General features: G+C 46.5%; 1 protein-coding gene across 1 annotated transcript in view; it reads right to left on the bottom strand.

Moving 5' to 3' along the window:
- Positions 1-5,929, bottom strand: part of SEL1L3 (SEL1L family member 3) — a 100,824-nt gene extending 94,895 nt beyond the window's left edge. The window contains 1 exon segment of the mRNA XM_036852909.1: positions 5,678-5,929. Within this exon segment, the coding sequence (XP_036708804.1) occupies positions 5,678-5,845 (168 nt within the window). The 5' untranslated portion in view covers positions 5,846-5,929.
- Positions 5,930-21,943: the final 16,014 nt, after the last annotated feature.

Here is a 21,943-nt window from a genome sequence, read left to right as displayed (position 1 = left end):
CTCCTGAGCGCCCTCTCTCCAAACTGGCTGGATCAAACTTTCCAGAGGTCAAAAGGTAATTGTATTGGCTTAAGAGGCCTACGTTTCCGATATCCGCCAACTAGAAATAAGCAAAAATTCTGTTTATGTCAACAAAGCATGCAATTAAGCAGAATGAGCGATGACATCAATATGGACTTCGAGATCAAGATGAGCCTTGGGAAACATTTCCCAGCCGACCCGTGTGCCTTCCCAAACCTGAGAGCTGGCTAGAGAAACGCCATTGCAATAACGATCAACACTCCTTGCTGTGTTGGATCCTCTCCCCCTTTTAATACTGTTTGATATGCTATTTCTTGCTAACACAAATTATGAGAGGGTAACCAAGTTTGGTGCAGTTTAATTTCATTGAGTACCTACTACGTGCTAGGCACGGGGACAAACGCAGTAAGTCTTCTCATTCACTTCTAACCTCATCCTCTCACACTGAATTTCATAGAACTTCTCCCCTCTAACCTCACAACAGCTCTCTGAGGGACACAACATTCCAGTTAACAGCTGAGGAAATGAAATGGATTCAGAGAGGGTGAGTAACTTGCACAAGAACAACCAGCTACTAAAAAGCAGAACCAAAATTCAAATCCATAGCTGCTGACTCCAAAGCTGGTGATGGTGTGCCTGCTGCCCTCCAGAAACACCCAAAATGATGCCCTCACCTCATCCACTTCTACACCTGTCACCACCTTCTGGTTACAGGTGAGGGAATCTTGGGACTTGGCTCACTCCCGTCTTGAAAGTGTGGGGTGAGGGGCTAAAATCACATCAGATCACCATGCATTATGTCTGGGGAGGGTAGATGTTATCTTACTCACAAACACACACACTGCACTGAGCCGACTCCCCCGCTTGGTTCAGCCCTTCTTCGGGTGAGGCTGGGAGGCAAATGACCAGCCACCAAAGCAGAACCTCCTCAGCAATTCCTCACATCCCGCATGCCCTCGTGCCCCTCCGTTCCTTTCTCCGGGGAATGGGATGAGCCAATAAACAGGGTAACTGAATTCACTTCAGGCTATTTACGGTCTACTCCAGTCTATCCAACTTCTCCGTGAATTGCCTGGCTTCTTTACGCCTTCTCTGCTACCTTCCCTCCAGCTGCTCCGTTCAGCCAATTGGTGGCTCCCACACTTTTGCCAACGGGCAGCCAGAAGGAAGAGAAGGCGAGAGGCAAACACGGCCAGTTGGGAGATTTTAGGGACTCTGGTTGGAATGAATGTGGCAGCTATTGGCTGATGTGAAGTTAGAGGATGGGTCTCTGTATTTCAAATATCCATAATCACTCTTGCACAAACTGGATAATTGAAGGTCTCTATACCTTGTTTTGAAGTCCCTAGGTCCTGTGTTACACAAAGCAAGGAGTTAATGAACACTTCTGGAGGGATAACTGATGGTCTGTGGTCGCTTACAGAGAATTCTGTACAAGACTCTCACAGTCACTGTCTGCTAATGAGCCTCACATACATCTGCATCTGTGCCGCTAATGCCCTCTTGTTTCTTTGTCTTCTGGTTGTCTCACAAGTGCAAATGTCCACTCAGATTATTTCAGCTCTACAGCTGACACCAATACCAGCCATTGTGAGATTTGTTTTCTCATTTTAGAAAAAAAATTATACTTCGAGATCAGAGTTTGGAAGAGACAGAATTGCCTTCTCCAAGTGCCATTGTCACAAAAGGGGCTGGGCAGTCTCAGGCTGTTCTAGCCAAGTCTGGTGGAAGGTAAGAGTTAACGATGAACGAGGATGGCTAGGGGGTCTCTGAGGCAGAGAAAGACCAGCATGGACCCCACCACTCAGCACCCGTAACCTCAGTGGAAGCGCTTTCCGTGACCTTTTGCTTTCAAGGCCCCACCCTCTCTGAGGAGGCTCTCTGCATCTTGCTTGACCTTTGGTGACCTCAGAATTTGGGGGGCAGCTGCTGGAACCAGGGATCATCTTTTCAGAAATCTGCTTGGCATCGTCCCGTGACTTATCTTTCAGGCCTCGTCACAATTATTCATGCTTTGGCAGTACGCTAGCTACAGTCACAGTACTGTTCTTGGGCTGCTACTGAAGGTTATTCTGTCCCAGCCGACCGAGAAGGAATGTGCCCATCACCTCAGGACCCTGTTCTCCATGAGGGTGGCAGGGGCTTAAAGGCATCTGACTAGAAGGCCTCTCTCAACCTCTTGAGAACCAGCAAATAGGTAAGGATAACACAAAACAGGAGTCAGTCCCCAAATCACGGACAGTTTGTCTTTGGAATACATTCCAAGGCACACTTGGCTATACTCTTGGACACATGTTCATACAAACTCAAGTGCTAAACTCTGCCAGCTGCCTCTGGATTATACAAGGACCCCATCCTTTACCTCTCTATTGTGATGGCAAATATCTTCTGGCTTTACTTTTTTTTTTTTTCCCCCTCTTTAACATCCTGCTTCTACTCTGTGGCCTGGGCTTCCAGCTTTGCATATTTTAGGCTACTTTAGACATGACCTCACATCCTGGCCAATTTCACAGAAGCTGCTAATTTTGAGAACTTTGCTAATGGCCCATACATCTATGAATAACGGGAATGGGTTACAAGCAGCAAAATCCAGAAGGCAATAAGCTAGAAGGCAATGAACGGCTAGAACTGGGGCTCTGGAAAGAGATAGACTTGGGTTTCAAACCTGGACTACCTGTGTGGCCTAGTGCAACTAACTTAACCTCTCTGAGCCTCAGTTAACTCATCTGAATGGGGATCATACTAGCTCCTACCTCACAAGGTTATTGTTAAGACTAATATTGGATAATGCATATAAATAACCTAGCACAATGCAAACTACTATTATTACCACTACTACTACTATTATTATTTAGGTTTCCAAATTATGGGATAGCTTTCTTCCTCTAGTGTCTACCTATTCCTGAGGTCCTGCTTAGCTACTCTGCTCGACTTCTACCCTCTATCTGTCCACCCCCCTGCCCTGACCAATCACTTTCTCTAGGAAGTATTCCTTGATGTACAAGACACACACTTATGCATTTTTCTCAGTAGTTTATGCTTTTCATGTGTTCATGCAGCTGTTTTACATTTTCCCCAATTTGCAACTGAATTTCTCCAAGGTCAAGAAGGCTTACCTTTCAGCAGTTTCTCTGGTAGCACATACCTCTCGAGCAAAATCCCTACCAATGGCTAGACCTTTAGAAAGAAAGGTGAAGCCCACTTTCCAAGTCACACTTTTGCTTCCCCGGGTTTTGCAAAACTTTCTCATTCAGTTGAAAAATGGTTTTCTTGTTTATTCAAGTTTTTTTTTTTTTTTTAACAGTAGCATATCCGAAGCCCATCTGAAGGAAACACACATACTCAGGAAGCACTGACATTTCCCTCTCCATGGTAGTTCCAAAATCCATCCCCTCCTTGTCTGCCAAGACATTCATCCATGCTCTAGTTATTTTCCACATTACAGTATTTTCTGTAATCTCTCTTTTTGGAGCCCTATCTCACCACTTCACTAACTCACCATAGTCTGTCCATAGCATCATTTTTCTCCTCTCTGTGATCTGCTGTCTCAAATCCCCCTTGGTCCACACAGAAATTTTATAAATTTATTTTTTTTAATTTTATTTATTTTACTTTTGACTTCGTCGGGTCCTCATTGCTGCGCGCAGGCTCTCTCCAGTTGCGGTGAGCGGGAGCTACTTTTCGCCGCGGTGCGCGGGCTTCTCACTGCGGTGGCTTCTCTTGTTGCGGAGCACGGGCTCGGGCTTCAGTAGTTGTGGCACGTGGGCTCTAGAGCGCAGGCTCAGCAGCTGTGGCTCACCGGCCCAGTTGCTCCACGGCATGTGGGATCCTCCCAGACTAGGGCTCTAGTCCGCGTTCCCTGCATTGGCAGGCGGATTCTTAACCACTGCACCACCAGGGAAGCCCCCATACAGCACTTTTATACTTGCTCCATCATCTGTCTTTGCTCCTGTGGACCACTTAGGCCTTTATTGCTCTTGTTTCTCTGATTTCTTGTAACTGTCAAGAAGCAGTCTCTGCTTGCCAGGTCTTGGTATTTCCACATGGAACTTTCTTGACCACTTGTACATTAATGTTTCACACACTACTCTACTACATCATTTCTGCCTCTGTGGGTAACCAGTGCACTGTGGACAGGAATCATCTGTTTAAACTGCAACCCTGTCATCTGTTATGGCAGTTTTATTTATGAGCCTGTGTGCTGTAACCCTGTGGCATAAATATTAAATAATAATATCACCTGGGTGAAAAAAATCATTCATGTTAACTGACAACTTCTTACAAAAATATGAACTAAAGCCAACCACAAAATCTGGTACTGGCTTATTTTACAATATGAGGAAAAGCATGGATTGCTCAACAGGTAGATGAAGAGGCAGAGTTACAATTTGCATTTTTACATCCTCTTGCTTCAAGAAATGAAACATTCAACAAGTAAAGGGTGTCAAAAGAAACTTGGGCTGAGTGGCAAATTTCTTTGGAATCAAATTCTAATTCCTGCCAGTGTCTCCTAAGCCGTTTTTTGCCTCCAAGAAGAAAGTCTCCAAATAATGGCAATGCCACATAAATGAAAAGAATTCTGGACAATGACACTACTCAATTTTTTTTCTTTTCTTTTTTTTTTTCAGCATTCTGTGAATTTCCTATTACATCAGTTTCATGATTCAGCATTTTCCATTTCATTTATTTACAGTAATATATGGCGAGATAACCCAAGGTTTCTGCAGGATCCTGGAACATAAGGTAGGCTGGACAGAAAGGGTGTCACCTCCTGTAAATTTACTGTTGTTTAGGAGAATTCAAAGCAGAAGAGAGCAAGCCAGAAAAGGAATTGGGGAATATTCCCCCACCTTGTTCCGAGGGTCTAAATTACTCTGGTATTTTAAATGAGTTGGTTTTGAAAAACAGGTTACTGCCATTTAGTTGATGACTAAAACAAAAGCCAGGAAGTGTGCAAATTGTAAACGGACACGCAGGAGCCAAACGTGTTCTCTGAAATGACAATGTTCAAGACGCAGCTAAAGTCCCCACTCTGGCGGTAAGCGTGCTACAAAGAACTAGATTTCTTTCTGGCAGCCGCAACTTGGCTGGAGTGACCATGGAGGAGTTGAAGAGCGCTGGAAATACGAGGTTCATCGCCGGGTGCGTCCGCACAAAACGGTCCGGGCCATGAGGACCGGGTGGAAACTAAAAGGAGGGGCGAGGCGGGTGGCATTCACAGAGAGAAAGAGGCGAAGTTGGGCTCGGGAAGGAAAGGAACCTCGAGAAGATTGTGAGGGACGCCCAGGGCCGGCAGGGAGGGAGCTGGAGAGCCGTGCGCAGCGGGGAGGGAGGAAACGCGGGGTGGCGAGGCTCCCAGGTGGAGTGGGGGACAGCACTGGGTGTCGAGGGGAACCTGACCCGGGTCTGGAGCGGGTCTCGGAGGGAGAGGAAGGGACCCCGGCGAGAGCACAGCGCCGCAACTCCGGTCCACGCACCGCTCTCCGCGCCCCGGGTACCCGTCCCAGGTGCCGGGAGCGCCCAGGGTGCGGCGGCGAGGAAGAGACAAAACTAGCCGTGCCGCACCCGCCCGCGAGGTGGAGGTCCCCGACCGCCCCCACCCGCGTCCCCGGGGCCCCGCGCGGAGGGGAGGACCCGGGCAGGGTCCGGCGCTCACCAGGTAGCAGAGCAGGAGCAGCGCGCAGGCAGGGCGCCCGCCGAGGCCCGGGGGGACGCCGCCGCTCGTGGGGGCCATGGCTGCGGCCCGGGGGCCGGCCGCGAGCGGCAGGGGTTGTTGCTGCTGCTGCCGCCGTGGCCACCCGAGCCCCGCGCCGCGCCGCTGCATGGCGAGGCCGCCCGGATCCGGGCCGGAACAGGTCACCTGGTGCAGGGACCGGCCCCCGCCCGAGGCGCCACCTTCCCGCCCGCCCCCGGCCGGGCCGGCCGCTGCGCGCGGGGCCACCTGCCGCCGCCGCCGCCGCCGCCGCCGCCGGACCCGCCGCCGCCTCCACTGCCGCTCCCGCCGTCGCCGCCCCCGCAGCCCCAGCCGAGCGCCAGCTCCTCCCAGCCTCCCAGTCCCCGTCCCCTCCCTCCCCTCCGCTCCCGGCCCAGCCCGCCTCCCGGCCGCTCCCTCCGGCCCGGCGGGCAGCAGGCGCCCACGCAGGTGGGGACTGACCCGGGCCCCGCCCCCTGGCCGCCGCCCCCCCGCTCCCGGCCAGACCCCCTTTCCCTTTCTTTCCTTTCCTCCTCCTTCCCCACCCCCCCCCTTCCGCGCTCTTTCTCTCCGCGATCCCTCTCCCCGCCCTCCGCTTCCCTTTTTTCCTTCTCTACAATTCTCTCACTCTCACCTCTCTCTTCCTAACCCCCTCTTTTTTCTTTTTTTCACTTGCTTCCTTCTCTCTCAATCCGTTTCCTCTCTCCACTCCCTCCTCTTCTCATTCTATTCCTCTCTTGCGCATCCTCTCTCTCCCACCCACTCCTTTGGCGGGTCCTGCAGCCTAGTTCCCGCCCGTGCAATGGGTTTTTGTTTGGTTGCTTTTTTGGCGAGGGCGCCATTCCCGTCGGGCGCAGTGCGAGTGTGCCCCCGTGGAGTCGCGCCGCGCTGTGGCCCAGCTTCCAGTCTTTAAGGCTGGATTTTGACCCTTACCAACCTCCACCTGTCCACCTGCAGGCGCGGGGCCTCCTCCCTCCGGGCACAGTTTTAGCCCGGGGTGCGCCGCACCCTGCCGGCTGGTTCGCGGCACGTTCTGGATGTTTCCCGAGGGTTTTGTGCCGGGCCGGCGCCGCTGCCGCCGAGCTCTTTGTTTTAATTGTCCAGAGTGCCGGCGCCCAAATCGCGTTTGTATTTGATTTGCATCCCTGTGCCCCGGCTTCCACTTTGGACCGAAAAGAAAATGAATTAATTAGGCCAAGTCAGTTGTGCTCAAGCCCCAAGTGAAAGGCGTGAGGCTCTTGAAGTGCACAGCTTTAAAAAAAAAAAAAAAAATTCAGGCATATCCTCGGCCTTGGGGACACAGGTTGGGACTGGCTGCTCGGCGACCCGGATTCTGCCGCCAGGCCGAGGGGCCCGGCTGGACAGAGGGATCCCCAGCTCGCGCCAGCCCTGGCGCTCTGGGAAGAGAGTGGCTGTGTCTAGCGACTCAGATAATTGCTTGGGCCCGCGGCTGCTCTGAAACAGTTAACCCACCTTCGAAAGTTCTCAGAAGCTTCCCTTTGGCACTGGTGGATTTGTGCGGATTGGAACTAATAAAAGAATGGGAGTCTGAGAGGATACAGCCCTTTCCCAGTGGAGGTGCCACCATAGCAGGTCAAGTCCCGACAGGCGTCAGGAGAGGCTGGTGGTGAAGACAGGATGCCCAGGGTGGGGTTAGAACAGCTTTGGAATCTCCCGTGCCTGAATATGCCCTCAGCCATCTCAGTACAGCCCTGGCCACACTCAGCACCTCAGCTGAGTCATCCCTTACCTTTTTTAGGTCACCTAAGGGCTGTGGCCCTGGGTCAGGCTCCTGGCTCCAAGTCACTTCCTGCAAAGTCATGACTTATGTCAACTGTTCTCAAACTTCAGCGTGCATCCCAATCACCAGGAGGGCTTGTTAAAACACACACTGCTGGGCTAGAATTGCAGCTTCAGCTGGTCCTGGGTGGGGCTTGAGAAGCCGCCTTGCTAACAAGCTGGGAGGTGACGCTGCCGCCAATCCAGAGACCCCATTTCCAGAACCACCGGCTGATAAGAAAGGGTCACTCTGCTCCTCTCTCATCCGCAGGCCACCACATTAAAGCATCTGAGGGTTTCTTTGACAATGCCTTGTCCCACTTCCACAGACCCAAAGCTCTCAAAATTCTCCTGTGTGATGTAGAAAACCATTCCATTTATTCTACTGAGTGTCCAAGGGGATAAAAGATTTGGTGGCTTTGTCCTAGATCATGTCCATGTTTTTTCTATCAGTATGGTAGACTATACTTTTTAATGTGTGTGGAAGGAAAACTGTTCCAGTTCAAGAGAACAGGACTTCACAGTGTTTCTGGGGTTTCCACCTATCTTCCTGGCCCTTCCTCTGGATTTTCTCTCCTCCTTCACTGCACCCGGTTTGGGCTGGTCTTCAGAGAACTGAGTCCCTCAGGCATTCAGGATTTATGGAATTGGAGTTTTCAAGCCTGTGAGCTTTAAAGGTTTGAATTTACCTAACTATAGTCAATGTGGAGGCACCCCCTAGGGGCCTGGGCTATTTTTAACCTGGTATAGCCAATGTCTCACTTATTCATCTTCTACTGTGTTCCTACTGTGCGTCTGGCACCGCCCCAGGCCCTGGGAATCCTGAGGAGCATCAGTCATGCAGAAAACTCACCAAAACACAATTCCGTCCTTTAAAAGTGACTTTCACATTGCTCTGTGGCCCAGGGCAGGGGGTGATGGGATTGACTAATTCTGTATTGCAGAGGGGTAGAGGAAGAGAAGGTCAGAATTTCTACTCACAGTGGAGTGTGAAATTTTGATCCAGAAGACAGAATCCATTATTGCCCTTGCCTTCTCTCTAGACGTTTGTGTCGGTAATTTGAAGGGTGTGGTCTGATTTCAGAGGGCCTTTATTTAAAAATAGCCCTCTTTTCCATTGTCCTGTGGAAGGGCTTAAAATTCCACTATTACAATTCATTGGTTTGACTTAAGTTTTAATACTCCACTGAAATGTGAAGGCCCCTGGGGAGAGTATATTAATCTGGTATTGCTCATTACTGCTGAAGTATAAGTCAGTTCATCACGTCCCCTCTAAAGAGACAGTGAAAGGTAAATGACGCCACACCTGAACACGGGAAAGGACAAAGGCAACGGAGTCTGGAAGGAGGATGGCAGCCTCGCTTATCCAAGCTCCGTGGAGGAGCACCCAGGGACCTGGAGGGAAAGGGGCTAGGGAGAATCTGCTTGCTGGGTGGGCACTGAATAACATCCGAGGCCGGTAGTTCTCAGACTCTGAAATGGTTGGAGATCAGAAAAATCTCAGGGACCAATGCAGTTGGCCAGCTATCAACTTGCCAAGTAAAAATATTTAAGCCAAACCAACCAACAAAAAAATAACCCCCCAATACACAATCTTCTATCAACATTATTTCATTAAAAAGACAGGGCATTTTAACGAGCAAAAAGTTAGGAAAGACCTAACATTATAATAAAAGACAGTCCTTTAAATTGAATATCATTTGCTTGTGAAATACTCCTAACTTGTCTTGGTCTTATTTTGCTGTGGATGAGTAGCAACTTACCTTCAGATCAGTGCTGTCCGTTGCTGGGCACGTGGAAGCCACATTTCTAAATATTAAGGATGTGTAGGGTCAAGAGATCTGCTCTTACAGAGAGAGCTTACCTAGGGGTTACAGAGGTGGCAGAGAGGCCCTGCAGGAGGCCCTGGACAAACCTAGGGCCCCAGCTCCAGGGAGCTCCCCTCATGACCTCAATTACAAACTTCAATATCTTGTAATAATCTTTAATGAAAAATGATCTGGAAAAAAAAAATATATATATATATAACTGACTCACTTTGCTGTATACCTGAAACGAACACAATACTGTAAATCAACTATACTTCAATTTTAAAAAGCCACTAAATAAAATTGTAAACATATGAAAAAAACTCAATTGGTCGTTTCTCTCTGCCCCACCAAGCATTGCCTGTTTAATCCTGCTTTATTTATTTTGTATTTATTTATTTTGTATCTCCTCCTCAGATAGACTATAAGCTCCTTGCAAACAGGGGTTGTTTCTTAATCAGCTCTGTGTAAACCCTTCATGCCTTGTATAGAAAGTTCCTAGACAAATTCGCTAAATAAAATTGAACCCCTCATCTTCCTTTTTCAATTTTTCTTCCATCCTCCCTTTCCTGTCCCTTTTTATCTTCCTTCCTCCTTTTCCTTTCTTATTCATTACTCTTCCCCCGATCTTCTTCCAATAGAACACAGCTTTTCCCCACAGTCAGGGGTCTCTGGAATCCTGCAGCCTCTTCCATCCCCAACTTCCTTCCTGCAATTTCTGATATTCAGAACATAGACTGAACTGTGACATTTGCCTTTTACATCAAAATAGAAGAGAAGAAAACAAAAATAGAAGGCAACATACTCCCATTCTGATTGGAAGACCATGGCTTTTTTTTCTGCCAAGGGTGACCTTCAGGATTCAGCTAAATCTTGCACACCGTTTTGGGTTTTTTTGTTGTGTTTTTTTTGTTGTTGTTGTTGTTGTTTAAATTTTTGGCCGCACCGTGAGACACGTGGGATCTTAATTCCTCGACCAGGGGTTGAACCCGCGCCCCCTGCATTGGAAGGTGGAGTCTTAACCACTGGACCGCCGGGGAAGTCCACTGCACACTGTTCTTAATGTTCAGTACTTCTGTTTTTCTCATAACACCTATTCTTTACCTTCCCTACATCCCTTTTCTATCTCTGTTCTTCCTGTTTTGCAATCTCCATATTGATCAATTACTTCCTACTTCTTCCTTCCTTAGAACATTCCACCGGATAGCATCCTCATGTCTTGATCCCCAAACCTTGTCTTTTGAGCCTCAGGTCTTTGACTCTGCAGACTCTCTTCCTATGGGCCCCAGAGCCCTCACTCTGAGAAGCTGTAGTGAAGAGGGGATGGTAGTTCGTGTGTCACCTCAGAATTTTCCTGTGGGAATTTGAAGGTGTATTTCTATGGGGATGGTGAAGGTCTTGGAATCACTCGGTCTGTAGCTCTGAAATGAGCTCTATTTCTGGGCCTGTCAGATGAAATGCTGTTGCTCCTAGTTATTTTTGGCTCTTTGCCCTTCTGAATAGGTGCATATTCAGCTCAATGTTCCCCCAACCCTGAGCTGGGAAAAACAGGCAGCTTCCCTTAGCCTGGGTCGGGAACACTTGTCCCCTTAAGCAGCAGCTGTCGTCTGCTCTCTGGACTGCGCCCAGGATGTCTGTGCAGTGTCCAGGTGGGCAGTAGGGCAATCCACTCTCTGGCCACTGATGAAGAGCTGTGTGAACCGAACATCCCTGGGCAGGTACAGCCAAGGGTCTAGAGCCTCCTCACTCATACACAGGTCTGCATTCTGCCCTGTGTGGCGTGGCTGCAAATCTTCTCCAGCATATCCCCGGGGGAACCTGGGATGGAGGGCACATTTCAGGCTCAGTGAGCACAGAAATATTTGTACACTGGGGGTCTGAGGAAGGAAGGTGCCCTGGGATGCAGAAGGTCCATAGGTGCAAGGATGTCTTTGGCTGAGTGTGTTGAGAAGAACATGTGTGTGGAAAGCAGCAGAGTGGAGAGAAGCTGGGTGTGAATGTGCAGATCTGCTTGGGATGGAGAGTCAGAGGAGAGAGCCACTGGGCACCAAAGGAGAGAATGTCAGTGTAAATAACTGCAGAGGGAAAGTGAGTGCACACTAAAGCTTGGGGAAAACAGCTTGTGTCGACAAGTCCTGACAATATTTTATAACTACATCTTGCAGCTGAAATCGTGATACTCAGTCAGGCAATAACATTGACTTAGGGCTTTTAGTCTATCCGATAATATGTAATATCCAGCAAAGTAAAATGTCAGTATCATCTGGGGCGCTTAGTATGGTCCATATAAAATCAAGAAAAGCATAAAGAAGAGAAAACTAGACCAGAGTCCTCTTAATAGCTACTTATCTCTACAGCTTTTCACTGAGAGATTTCTTTTTAAAGTTCTTATCAAGTATGACTTTGATGCATTAATTCATTTAATCCTCATGACAACCCTGAGAGGGAATAAGCACCAGCGTCATCAACAACCTCATTTTACAGATGCAGAAGCTGAGTCGTCTGAAAGATCCCAGCTCCACAGCTAGGAAGCAGCAGAGCCAGTTTGGATTCAGTTTTGCTCAAGGACTCATGCTTGCACCACTGCACTAAACTCCTGCTGGGAATGGGTGACGGAGAGGCAAGCAGGTGTTGTGCAGCGTGTTGGGGAGTCACACCTGAGTTTTAGGCTTAGGGCTCTGTCTGGGCTTCACCCAGTGCTTGAGGACATAGATTGCCATCTCAGACACCACTGTCCAGCTGTGCTGTCCCACCACTTCCAGCTGTGTGATGTTGGGCAAATCACTAATCCTTTTTGAAACCATCTCCACGTCTGTAAAAATAAGGATAAAGTCACTGGATCTGCCCATTTACATGGTGTCATGAAGGCCAGGTAATGTAGCACAGGTGGGTGCATTGTCAATTATCAAGCCCTAGACCAGAGTAAAGCATCATATAGATATTATTCATGCTCGCCTACTTCAAAAAAAAAAAAAAAAAGGCTCGCAATGAAAGATACATCCCTGATGAGACCATGAAAAATAATAAAAGGTTAATAAATAGCTGTGGTAACATGTCTCCAAAGATGACCCCACCCAGGGACCACATCTCCCATTATAACCTTGCAGGGGAGGAATAAATCCCCCCAGTATGACCTCTGGGGGAAGCCAGTGGCCATGTGTGAACTGCGACCACTGGCATGATGTGAGAAAACCCAAGCTAGCCATCTGGAGGGCGAGAGACAGCCAGCCTCCAGCCATTCCGGCCCTCTCAACCCAAGGACACACCTGTGAATGAGCAAACCATCTTGCATGCTTACCCCAGTTGAGCTTTTAGATGACTCCAACTCCAGCCACCATCAGGCTGAAACTGCATGAGCATCTCCAAGCAAGAGCTGCCCAGCTGAGTCCTGTCAACTCACTGAACCATGAAAGATAAAAATAGTTTTGAGTCACTAAGTTTGGGGGTTGTTTGTTCACAGCAATAGATAACTAAAACAGTTCCCTAGGCTAATTTTAATGTTTTAACTGAACAGTATAGTTGGCTTTGAGCTTCCTGGCATTCAAAGCAAAAAGGGAGCAGGGTGGATTATACGCACTTCTTATTGTCTTGAGGTACTATGATTTACTTGAATGGATAGTTCCTCTGACCCATCTCCTAGCAGTCAAATCAGAATGAAAATTAAACTATCTTCCTTACGTGAGAATCTCTCCTACCTGTACCAAAATTACAGTTGCGCAAATTCTATGATCTGCCTTGCTAGACAGAAGAATTGCAATTGTCATTAACGAAAAAATGTCCCTTGCATCTGGCCCAAATCTTTCAGAATGGAACTCAAGCCCATTTTCTCCTGTTTGGTTCTCAGTGCATCTTCTGCCTCCTGCCTCATTCCCATCCCAAATTAAGTCACAAACGGGCTCGGTGACTCCGGGGTCCTAAGCAGCCAAAATTAATGATTAAAATAGAAATGCTGAAAATAGTTGAAACTGAAGATTAGTTGATTTATTCAGACCTTCAGGAAAAATTACTATTCAGCCCAGAATTGAAATTTAGACTTGTGGTTCCTAATCAGCTAGAATGCAGTGCTTCCCTGGTGCTAACCCTCCAAAAAGGGAAGGAAAAAAAAAAAAAACGTAAAATATATACATGTGCCTGTGCCTTGTATACTTCAGAATCTGTGCTCTGGAAGGTCAGGAACCATATCTATCTTCTGAATAGTGCAATGTTTAATGCCTTACTGGTGTTTATTAAAGCTTTTCTTCATTAAGTGACCTTCCAAGTCTATGATAATAAAAGACCTGAGATGAGTGTGAATCAGTGATTTCCATTCTCTCCAGTGTGGCCTTGACAAATGGGACCAGCAGGCAATCAATGCCTGGAACATTCTGGGAAGTCTGGGTTAGCAGGTGGGGTATTTGAAGTGACCTCACTCACTTGGGACCTGAACTAGGCCCAGGCAGCCCTGTAAGGTAGCGAATCTTGTCTTTTGGGCCTTTGACCTCGTTTTCTATACTCTTCCCCTTCATTTGTCTTCACAGTTGGATTTCAGAGTCCTTATGTTGAAACTCTTTGTGGATAGCCTAATGGTTGGGAGAAGGGGCCAGACTCAAATCACAGCTGAGTTCCTTATCCTACATTTGCATAAACACTTTCTAATCATTAAGACATTTCATATATGTGTTTCAGTTCATTGTGTCAACAATCCTGTGGAGTAAGTGGTTATGGGTTGAACTGTGTCCTCTGAAAAGATAGGCTGGAGTCCTAATCCCTGGTACTTGCCAATATGACTTTATTTGAAAATAAGGTCTTTGCAGATATAATCAAGTTAAGGTGAGATCATAGGATGGGCCCTAATCCAACATGACAGCTGTCCTTACAAGAAGATGGAAATTTGGACATAGGCATGTGCAGAGGGAAGACAACGTGAAGACACAGAGGGAAGATGGCCATGTGAAGACAGAGGCAGAGATTGGAGTTTTTCTGCCATGAGCCAAGGAAGGACTGGGGCTACCAGAAACTGGAAGAGGCAAGGAAAGACCCTCGTCTAGAGGCTTCAGGGGGAGCATGGCTTTGCCAGTACCCTGATTTTGGACTTCTACCTTCCGGAACAGTAAGACAATAAATGTCTGTTGTTTCAAGCCACCCAGTTTGTGACACGTTCCAGCAGCCCTAGAAAACTAACATACAGGTGTTATCATTTTTCTTATTTTTTTAATCCAGTGTCATTGGGATCCTACTGTGTACCAGGCTCTGTGCTGAGCTCTGGAACCCAGACACAAGGCTATAGGTTAATACAGAGCAAATCAGAGCCCCCGAGACATCTGGTGAATTCCCACGCGCATTCCCGTGTGTCTCAGGCTCTCTCAGCCACCCCCCTCCCATCTGGTGTGTGCCTGTTCCCACAGCTGGCTGAGAGGTAGACAGTGCTGGCACTGGAAGGGACTTGGGAGGTCTCCTGATCCATCTTCCTGGTTTTCCAGGTGTGCCCACTGAGGTTCAGAGGGGTCTTGCCACCGGCAGAAAGGCAACCTTGGACTCCACCACATCTTTGCACTCCCCGACTCTGATGAATTCATGTTATGAATAAATTCAACAAACAACAAATGTTTGTCGAATGAACACGAAATTATTAATGACTGGTAAAGAGAATGCGTTATACTTCCCAGAGGTATTTGAATGTGGAACAATGCCTTCACCCAGAGAAGGGAATTTCTGAGCGTGAAATGTGGGATGGGGTTGGGGGGGTGTAGGCCAAGCAGGGCGGGGAGATTTGAGGGCAAGGGCAGAGTCCAAGGACAGAGTCTTTTGCCGATCCTTTATCTTATATCCCTAAAGCAACTTCTGTGTCTGCTCAGGATAAGGCTGGCTGCCTTGGAGAGTTCTGGAAGTGGGCTGAGGAAGAGCTGGGTCTCCTCCGTACTTTGAGAGGCCGTGCAGGGCTGTGACCGGTGCCCTCCTGGATGCAGAAGGAAGCACCGGCCTCATTACACGCATGTACCACGACTGCTGTTTTAAACTCCAATACTGCTGAACAATTCAGAAATAGATCCATTATAGGTCTGCTTTAGCCCCAGGGCTTTAACACAGGTCACTAGAAAATCCAAGATTACACAGTAATTCAAACTGTCGAGAGGGAGAGAAAAAAATTCTCTTCAGCACTTCCTCTCCCACCTCCCCCCAGCATAACAGAGAGCACCTCTTCATTTCTGTAGTGCTTTGGAATAAATAGCTCTTACATTGAACTTGAAATCTAAATTTTTCTTCAGCTATTAATTGATAAGAGAGCTCATTTTACCTCTCGTGCTCTGAAGTAAGATTACAGTGTAAATAAACTGGGTCAGGTTTAGCAGGATGGACGTGAACTGTTCCCTAATTCCTTTTAATCTCTGGTAAAGGAATAACTAGGATTTGGACGTCCACATTCAATAAGCAATTATGTCGCCCCTTCAGACTCCATCTAAATTAGTCCATTGTTCCCTCAAAGAGGATCCAACGAACCGCAAAACCGTGCTCTTAAATTGCAATCTCCTCGTTTTGTTCTAGTCTCTGAGAGGAGCCAAGGCTGTAGGAGGGATTGGATTTGATTTATATTAATTTTTAGAGTATCAGGGATCTCTTGTTTTACTTGAAACGGATCAGGGAAAGGGGGTCAGTAAACAAGGTTTTCTCGACTACCGATCGCCACGCTGTGCACAGCATCTCAGGAGGCTGGTTTCTCGTTTTCACAGTGCCTTAGAATCATTATCTAATTATTAATCTCACCCTAGAGTTCTGAGAAGCTTATGACTCCTGTTGAAGTTAATGAAGGCTTTTACCTATAGATCAGGCGCTAAATCATTGTGATTGACTGAGTGCCCGCAAAATCTGGTAGGCACTGATAGAACTGGCAGAAGGGAAAAAGAATTAAACAGAAGCAAATTAAGAAGAGGAGAAAGAGAAGGTGCCGGGAAGGGGGAGGGTCAAGAAACCAAACCCAGACTGGAAATTCAAAATACCTCATTAGAAAAACGGGGCAGTTACGGAAGAACTCACCAAGTAATCTGCTTAAACTTTAGTTAATTATTCATTTATATATATTTATGTGGCACACTTTCTCTAGGGAACCCAATGTGCTTTGCAAACACATTAAATAATTAACTCTCTCAAATCTGAGTGAAGTGGAGAGACAGCAAAATTACTCCAGGAAAGGCCAAGCGGGTTGGTGAGTGATGGCCAGATGTCTCGCTTTGAAAAGGCAAATCCACGTGGTACTCAGCAGAGGCCACAGAGCACAAGACTTCTTCTGGGGGCTGATACTCTGGTGGTCTGTCCTAGCACCTTCCAGATTAAGCAGTTTTTGTTTATGTAAATAAATGAAACTAGAAGGACAGACAGACAGACAGGCAGACACATAAATAGACATAAATTACTATAGAAATCCAGTATATTTTGGGAGAGGCTGTTATTAGAAGAAAGTCAAATGGAGAACATTAAAAAAAATACTGCCTTCAAAACGAATATAAAAGGAAGTATTTCAAATCAAGAACATCGAATATGGCATTAAATAAAATGAAACTGCAAAGGCCAAACACCAAATGATGAGCCATAACATTTACTAGGTTGTGTTTAAACATATTTTGAGTTCCTAAAATTGTATTCTCACTGTACTGTTGACAGGACACACATTAAAAAATATACCTCTAACACAAATGGTTTAAACATCTCTCCGGGAAGTAAAAATGTATTCGCCAAATCAGCGGAGGGCAAAAACAAACAAAAAACTTAGGAAATTAAAAAAAACAAAACAAAACTGAGAAGTGAAAGTGGCAGCAGTGAGCATGACTGCAGAGTGAATAGGGCAGACACATGCCTTCGTGGGCTAAGACCTCTTGGTCAATTACAGGAACAGACTTCTGTTCACTGCATCTTAAAACTGGTAAATTGGAATCCACACACATAGGAGGACAGGCATGGTCTTTGGAGAGATCATGGTGATTAAAATCACGACATGTAATCATTCACTTAACTACCGCTGGGCGACACAGTACCTAGCAGCTAATGTTGAAATTTGGCCAGCTAACCTACAGGAAGTTTCAGTGTGGAGGAGACAGATGGTGATGAACAAGAAGACAGGTTTTCATACCTTCTTAAAATGAAAGATGACCTTACCCCAAGCCCACTAGCAGGAAATTAAAATAAAAAAGGGTAGCGTGGTGAGTTGGAAGGGAAGAAACGTTTTAAAAAACAAAGACAACCATCCTCTAGATCCCCAACTCCACCTGCATTCCTGACTGCTTTCAATTTTTATTTTATTTTACCTTTTCTAAAAAGGGGATTTGTTTTCCTTAGTGTGTGGGATAGAATTTGTTCTCCATCAATTCCCAGTCAAGGTCCTTTGAGCAAGTCCCTTCACCCCTCTGAGCAGGCTTTATCCATTGAAAATGACGCCAGCCTCTCTCAGGATTGTTCTGAGGGTTAAATGAAATAGTGGCTGAGAAGTGCTTTGCAAACTACACAAATGTGGGGTTGTTTGTACCATTTTGGACAGAGGTGAAGTCTACTGTTCAGGACACACACTTCTGAGCGTCAGGAATAAAAACCACACAGGTCTCTCCCTCCCACCCTCTTCCTTAGACCAACATCCCATGCTGCTGCCCCTGGCATGTTCCAACATCATGCTCCAGTTTCAAAGATGTTGGTCTCACTTTTTCTGTTTTTAAGAATTTTATTTTATTATTTATTTACTTATTTTTGGCTGCGTTGGGTCTTCGTTGCTGCGCATGGGCTTTCTCTAGTTGTGGTGAGCGGGGGCTACTCTTTGTTGTGGTGCGCGGCCTTCTCACTGCAGTGGCTTCTCTTGTTGCGGAGCTCCAGCTCTAGGCACATGGGCTTCAGTAGTTGTGGCACACGGGCTTCAGTAGTTGTGGCACACGGGCTCAATAGTTGTGGCTCGCGGGCTTTAGAGTGCAGGCTCAGTAGCTGTGGAGCACGGGCTTAGTTGCTCCGCGGCATGTGGGATCTTCCCGGACCAGGGCTCGAATCCGTGTGCCCTGCATTGGCAGGCGGATTCTTAACCACTCTGCCACCAGAGAAGTCCCAATGTTGGTCTCATTTTTATTACTTGCTTTCCCCCTGGACTCACCGGAGTTTATCTGGTGACTTTCAACCTCAGGGAGCAGTCTTCAGCCTTTACATAAATGGACCAACATCTTCCTGCCTAACCCTCCTCCTTCCAGCAGCACAGACCACAGAACCAAACCAAACAAGCCCTGTCTCTGTATTCTTTCAGGGGCTGTAGATAAATTCTTCTTCCCCAAGATAAACACAAAGCCTGCCTGGGGTGACTTTTGTCCAGGGCTTTCTGATATTCAGACCAACTAAGTTTTACTAACTCTAGTCACATTTTCAGTAGATATAGCTTATAACTTCTAATCTAAAGTACCAAAAGCCTTTTCAAATCATGTAAGCCATTAAGGTATTATTAAGGTGTATTATTAAGGCATTATTAATATTTTAGGTAATATTTTATTATCATTTACACTAGGAATCTATTCAAGGATATTTGCTATATATATAATACAGTTTGAATCTATTTTGTATATTACATATAGAAAGCAAACAACTATATATTAGAGACAAATTTAAACTTCTTTTGTATATATGTTTATATAATCTATGTATTTTATAAATACATGAAATAAGTTTATATTTGTCTATATCTAATCTCAACTCACCAGCTTTAAATTTAGGGTGGTTGACAGGTACTTCCATGACATTTCTAAATCCTGCATTTCCAGTTATATAAAAGAAACATCTGTCTACCTAACCAATTTAACAGAAATAGGCAAAATAAGGGGAAAGCCCTGGCAACATCAAGGTGGGAAGTAACATTCCTTAAATGATAATGCCAGATCCCCCAGCTGTGATCTCATTAAAGCTCACAACACTCGGATGAGGAATTCGGTCACTGCTTTTATTTTTATTCTCGGAAAAAGGACAGTGGAGATCCAAGGAGATTTAGCCAATTTTCAAGGTCACTCACATACAGCACGGTAAAGAGGCCGAAAGCCAAACATCTTCAGTCTTCTTGGTTGCGGCAGTCTCAGCTGGACCGTGGTGTCTGTTCCAGCAGAGGACGGGGAGCGTTGGGCCCCTGTCAGGGCACTTCACTCTCTTGGGAAATTTTACAAAGCTTTTCCAGTTCCTCCAGACTATGGGTAAACATCCAAATGATGGTATTACAGCTTTTAATATTCTCCCATCTCCCACCAAAACTGAGATGGGGAGAAATATTTAAAGTTTCAAGAGCACAGAAGATGAACAACTGGTTCTTTTTTGCTGCTGTTGTTCCTCTACAAAGGAAGAAATGGCACAGGTGTTTTTGTACTCCCGACTTAAAACTAAAAAGTGGACTTGCAGAATCAAAAGCTCAACTTCCCTCAGTGAATGGAAAGGCGTTTGCTCCTTAGCTGGGAGTTTCAAGTACAGTCATTTTCATATACATGCTATGTGTCTAAATTGTTTGAGAAGTAAAACTGATTTCATGTTGAAAATCTTCTGGCCACATTCTATAGAAAAGTGTAAACATTGTTATATGAAACAATCTTCAGATTATTGGCAATGAGTATTCTTATCTCACAAAAGCCTCTATACCAGTGTATTAATTATGGATCCTCCAGGAGAGTGGTTCAAAAGTGGGGACGGTGGGTGGACTTTACCCCCCAGGGGACATACGGCAGTGTCTGGAGACAGCTTAGCTTATCACAGCCCGGGACGGGGGATGTTTTGCTGTTGGCGTCTAGTGGGCGGAGGCCAGGCATGCTAGTAAACATGTGGCAGTGCACAGGATAGCCCCACAGCAAAGTGTGATCCAGCCCCAGATGTCAGCGGCGCCGAGGTTGAGAAACTCTGCTTTTTGACAATCACATTCAACATTCGGGAAGTAGGTGCCCCTCCCCTTTCTTCTCCCGCCCAGAATTCTGCCTTAATTCTTATTGTTATTATTGTGTCTTAGCGCGCTCTGCTTTAGAATACTTTTCCAGATCTTTTGCATCTCCAAATGTTGAATACTGGAGTCTGAAAATGCCATTTATGATGTAAATTATGATTAGCATTATAAATGGGGTCAAGAACGGTTGTATTTTGAATTTGTCTACATTTCATCTCAGTTGTAAATGGAAGCTCCAGCACACAAAGGCCACACGTTACCTTTCAGGGGAGAGATTATGTCAGTTGGTTGGTTGCCTTGTGTTCTATTCAAGTTGAAACTGGGCTTCCCTGTCAGACTGTTACAGCTCAACAGGTTCCGATCTTCCGGCAGTAAGCACAGGCGTCCTGCCCAAATGGCTCCTTGTGCGCAGAGGGAGCAGCCCGGACCACTGGAGCGTGGCCCTCCACCACCCCTAAGCATCCTGCTTATTACCCGCTCAGACCTGGGAGACCAGCCTGGCCGACAGCTAACAGCTGTCAGGGGACACCTGCAATTGAGTCAAGTTGATGCCCAGGGACTGCGTAAGGCAAGAACAAGAAGTTCAAAAACCCTCTTCCTCGCACGCCTCTGAGTCCCACAATTCACACTGTGAAATCGAATCTCTTCCTGTCCTCCACCTATTCTTCTCCATGTGTCAACTTTGCTCTTAAGATAAGGACAAAGGGGACTTCCCTGGTGGCGCAGTGGTTAAGAATCCGCCTGCCAATGCAGGGGACGTGGGTTCGAGCCCTGGTCCGGGAAGATCCCACATGCCGCAGAGCAACTAAGCTACTGAGACTGTGCTCTAGAGCCCGCGAGCCACTACTACTGAAGTCTGTGTGCCACAACTACTGAAGCCCGCGCGCCTAGAGCTGGTGCTCTGCAACAAGAGAAACCACCACAATGAGAAGTCTGTGCACCACAACAAAGAGTAGCCCCTGCTCGCCACAACTACAGAAAGCCCATGCACAGCAACGAAGACCCAATGCAGACAAAAATTAATTAATTAATCAATTAATTTTTAAAAAGAGATAAGGACAAAACTCCTTTAGAGCCCACAAGTTCCTACCCACACCCTTTGCTCTCTCTCCTGCCACACTGACCTTCATTCTAATCCTCACATAAGGCGTACTGTCCCACCACAGGACCTTTGCACAAGGTGTTCTCATTTCCTCAAGCTCCCCTCCACTCCCCCAACTTTACTTAGTTAATTTACTTGCTCATTTAACCGACATCAGCTCAGCCTATCACTTCCGTAAGAACTCTTCCCAGACCTCCGTAAGTCAAATCCCTCTAATACACATTCCCACTGTACCTTGCTCTTTCTTCAGAGCACTCACTGGTGCAGTTTTACAACTCTTTGTGTAATTATTTGAATAATGTCTGGCTAGGACACGTCATTGTACTCTGAGCACCAAGCACAACACTTGGCATATCATAGATGCTGGGGAAGTATTTGTTGCCTGACTATTTAATTAAACAAATGGACAAACGAATGAATGAATGAATGAATGAATCTATCCTAAAATGTACAATCAACAGCAAAGCCATAGGTGTGAAACTGTGTGTGTGCTTAGGTCCGGGTAACCATCTGGATTGTCAGTATTTGGTATTTAGATTATTGAAAGGAGCAGAAGAGAAAACTGGCCTACAAAACAACTGAGAAAAAATTGTATACCTCACTTAGAGCGTCATTAAGTTAGAGAACAACTCCCA

Source organism: Balaenoptera musculus, chromosome 5, assembly GCF_009873245.2.
Source record: "Balaenoptera musculus isolate JJ_BM4_2016_0621 chromosome 5, mBalMus1.pri.v3, whole genome shotgun sequence".
Taxonomy (NCBI): domain Eukaryota; kingdom Metazoa; phylum Chordata; class Mammalia; order Artiodactyla; family Balaenopteridae; genus Balaenoptera; species Balaenoptera musculus.
Note: the sequence above shows the minus strand (reverse complement) of the source record. Positions and strands in the feature narration are given on the sequence as shown.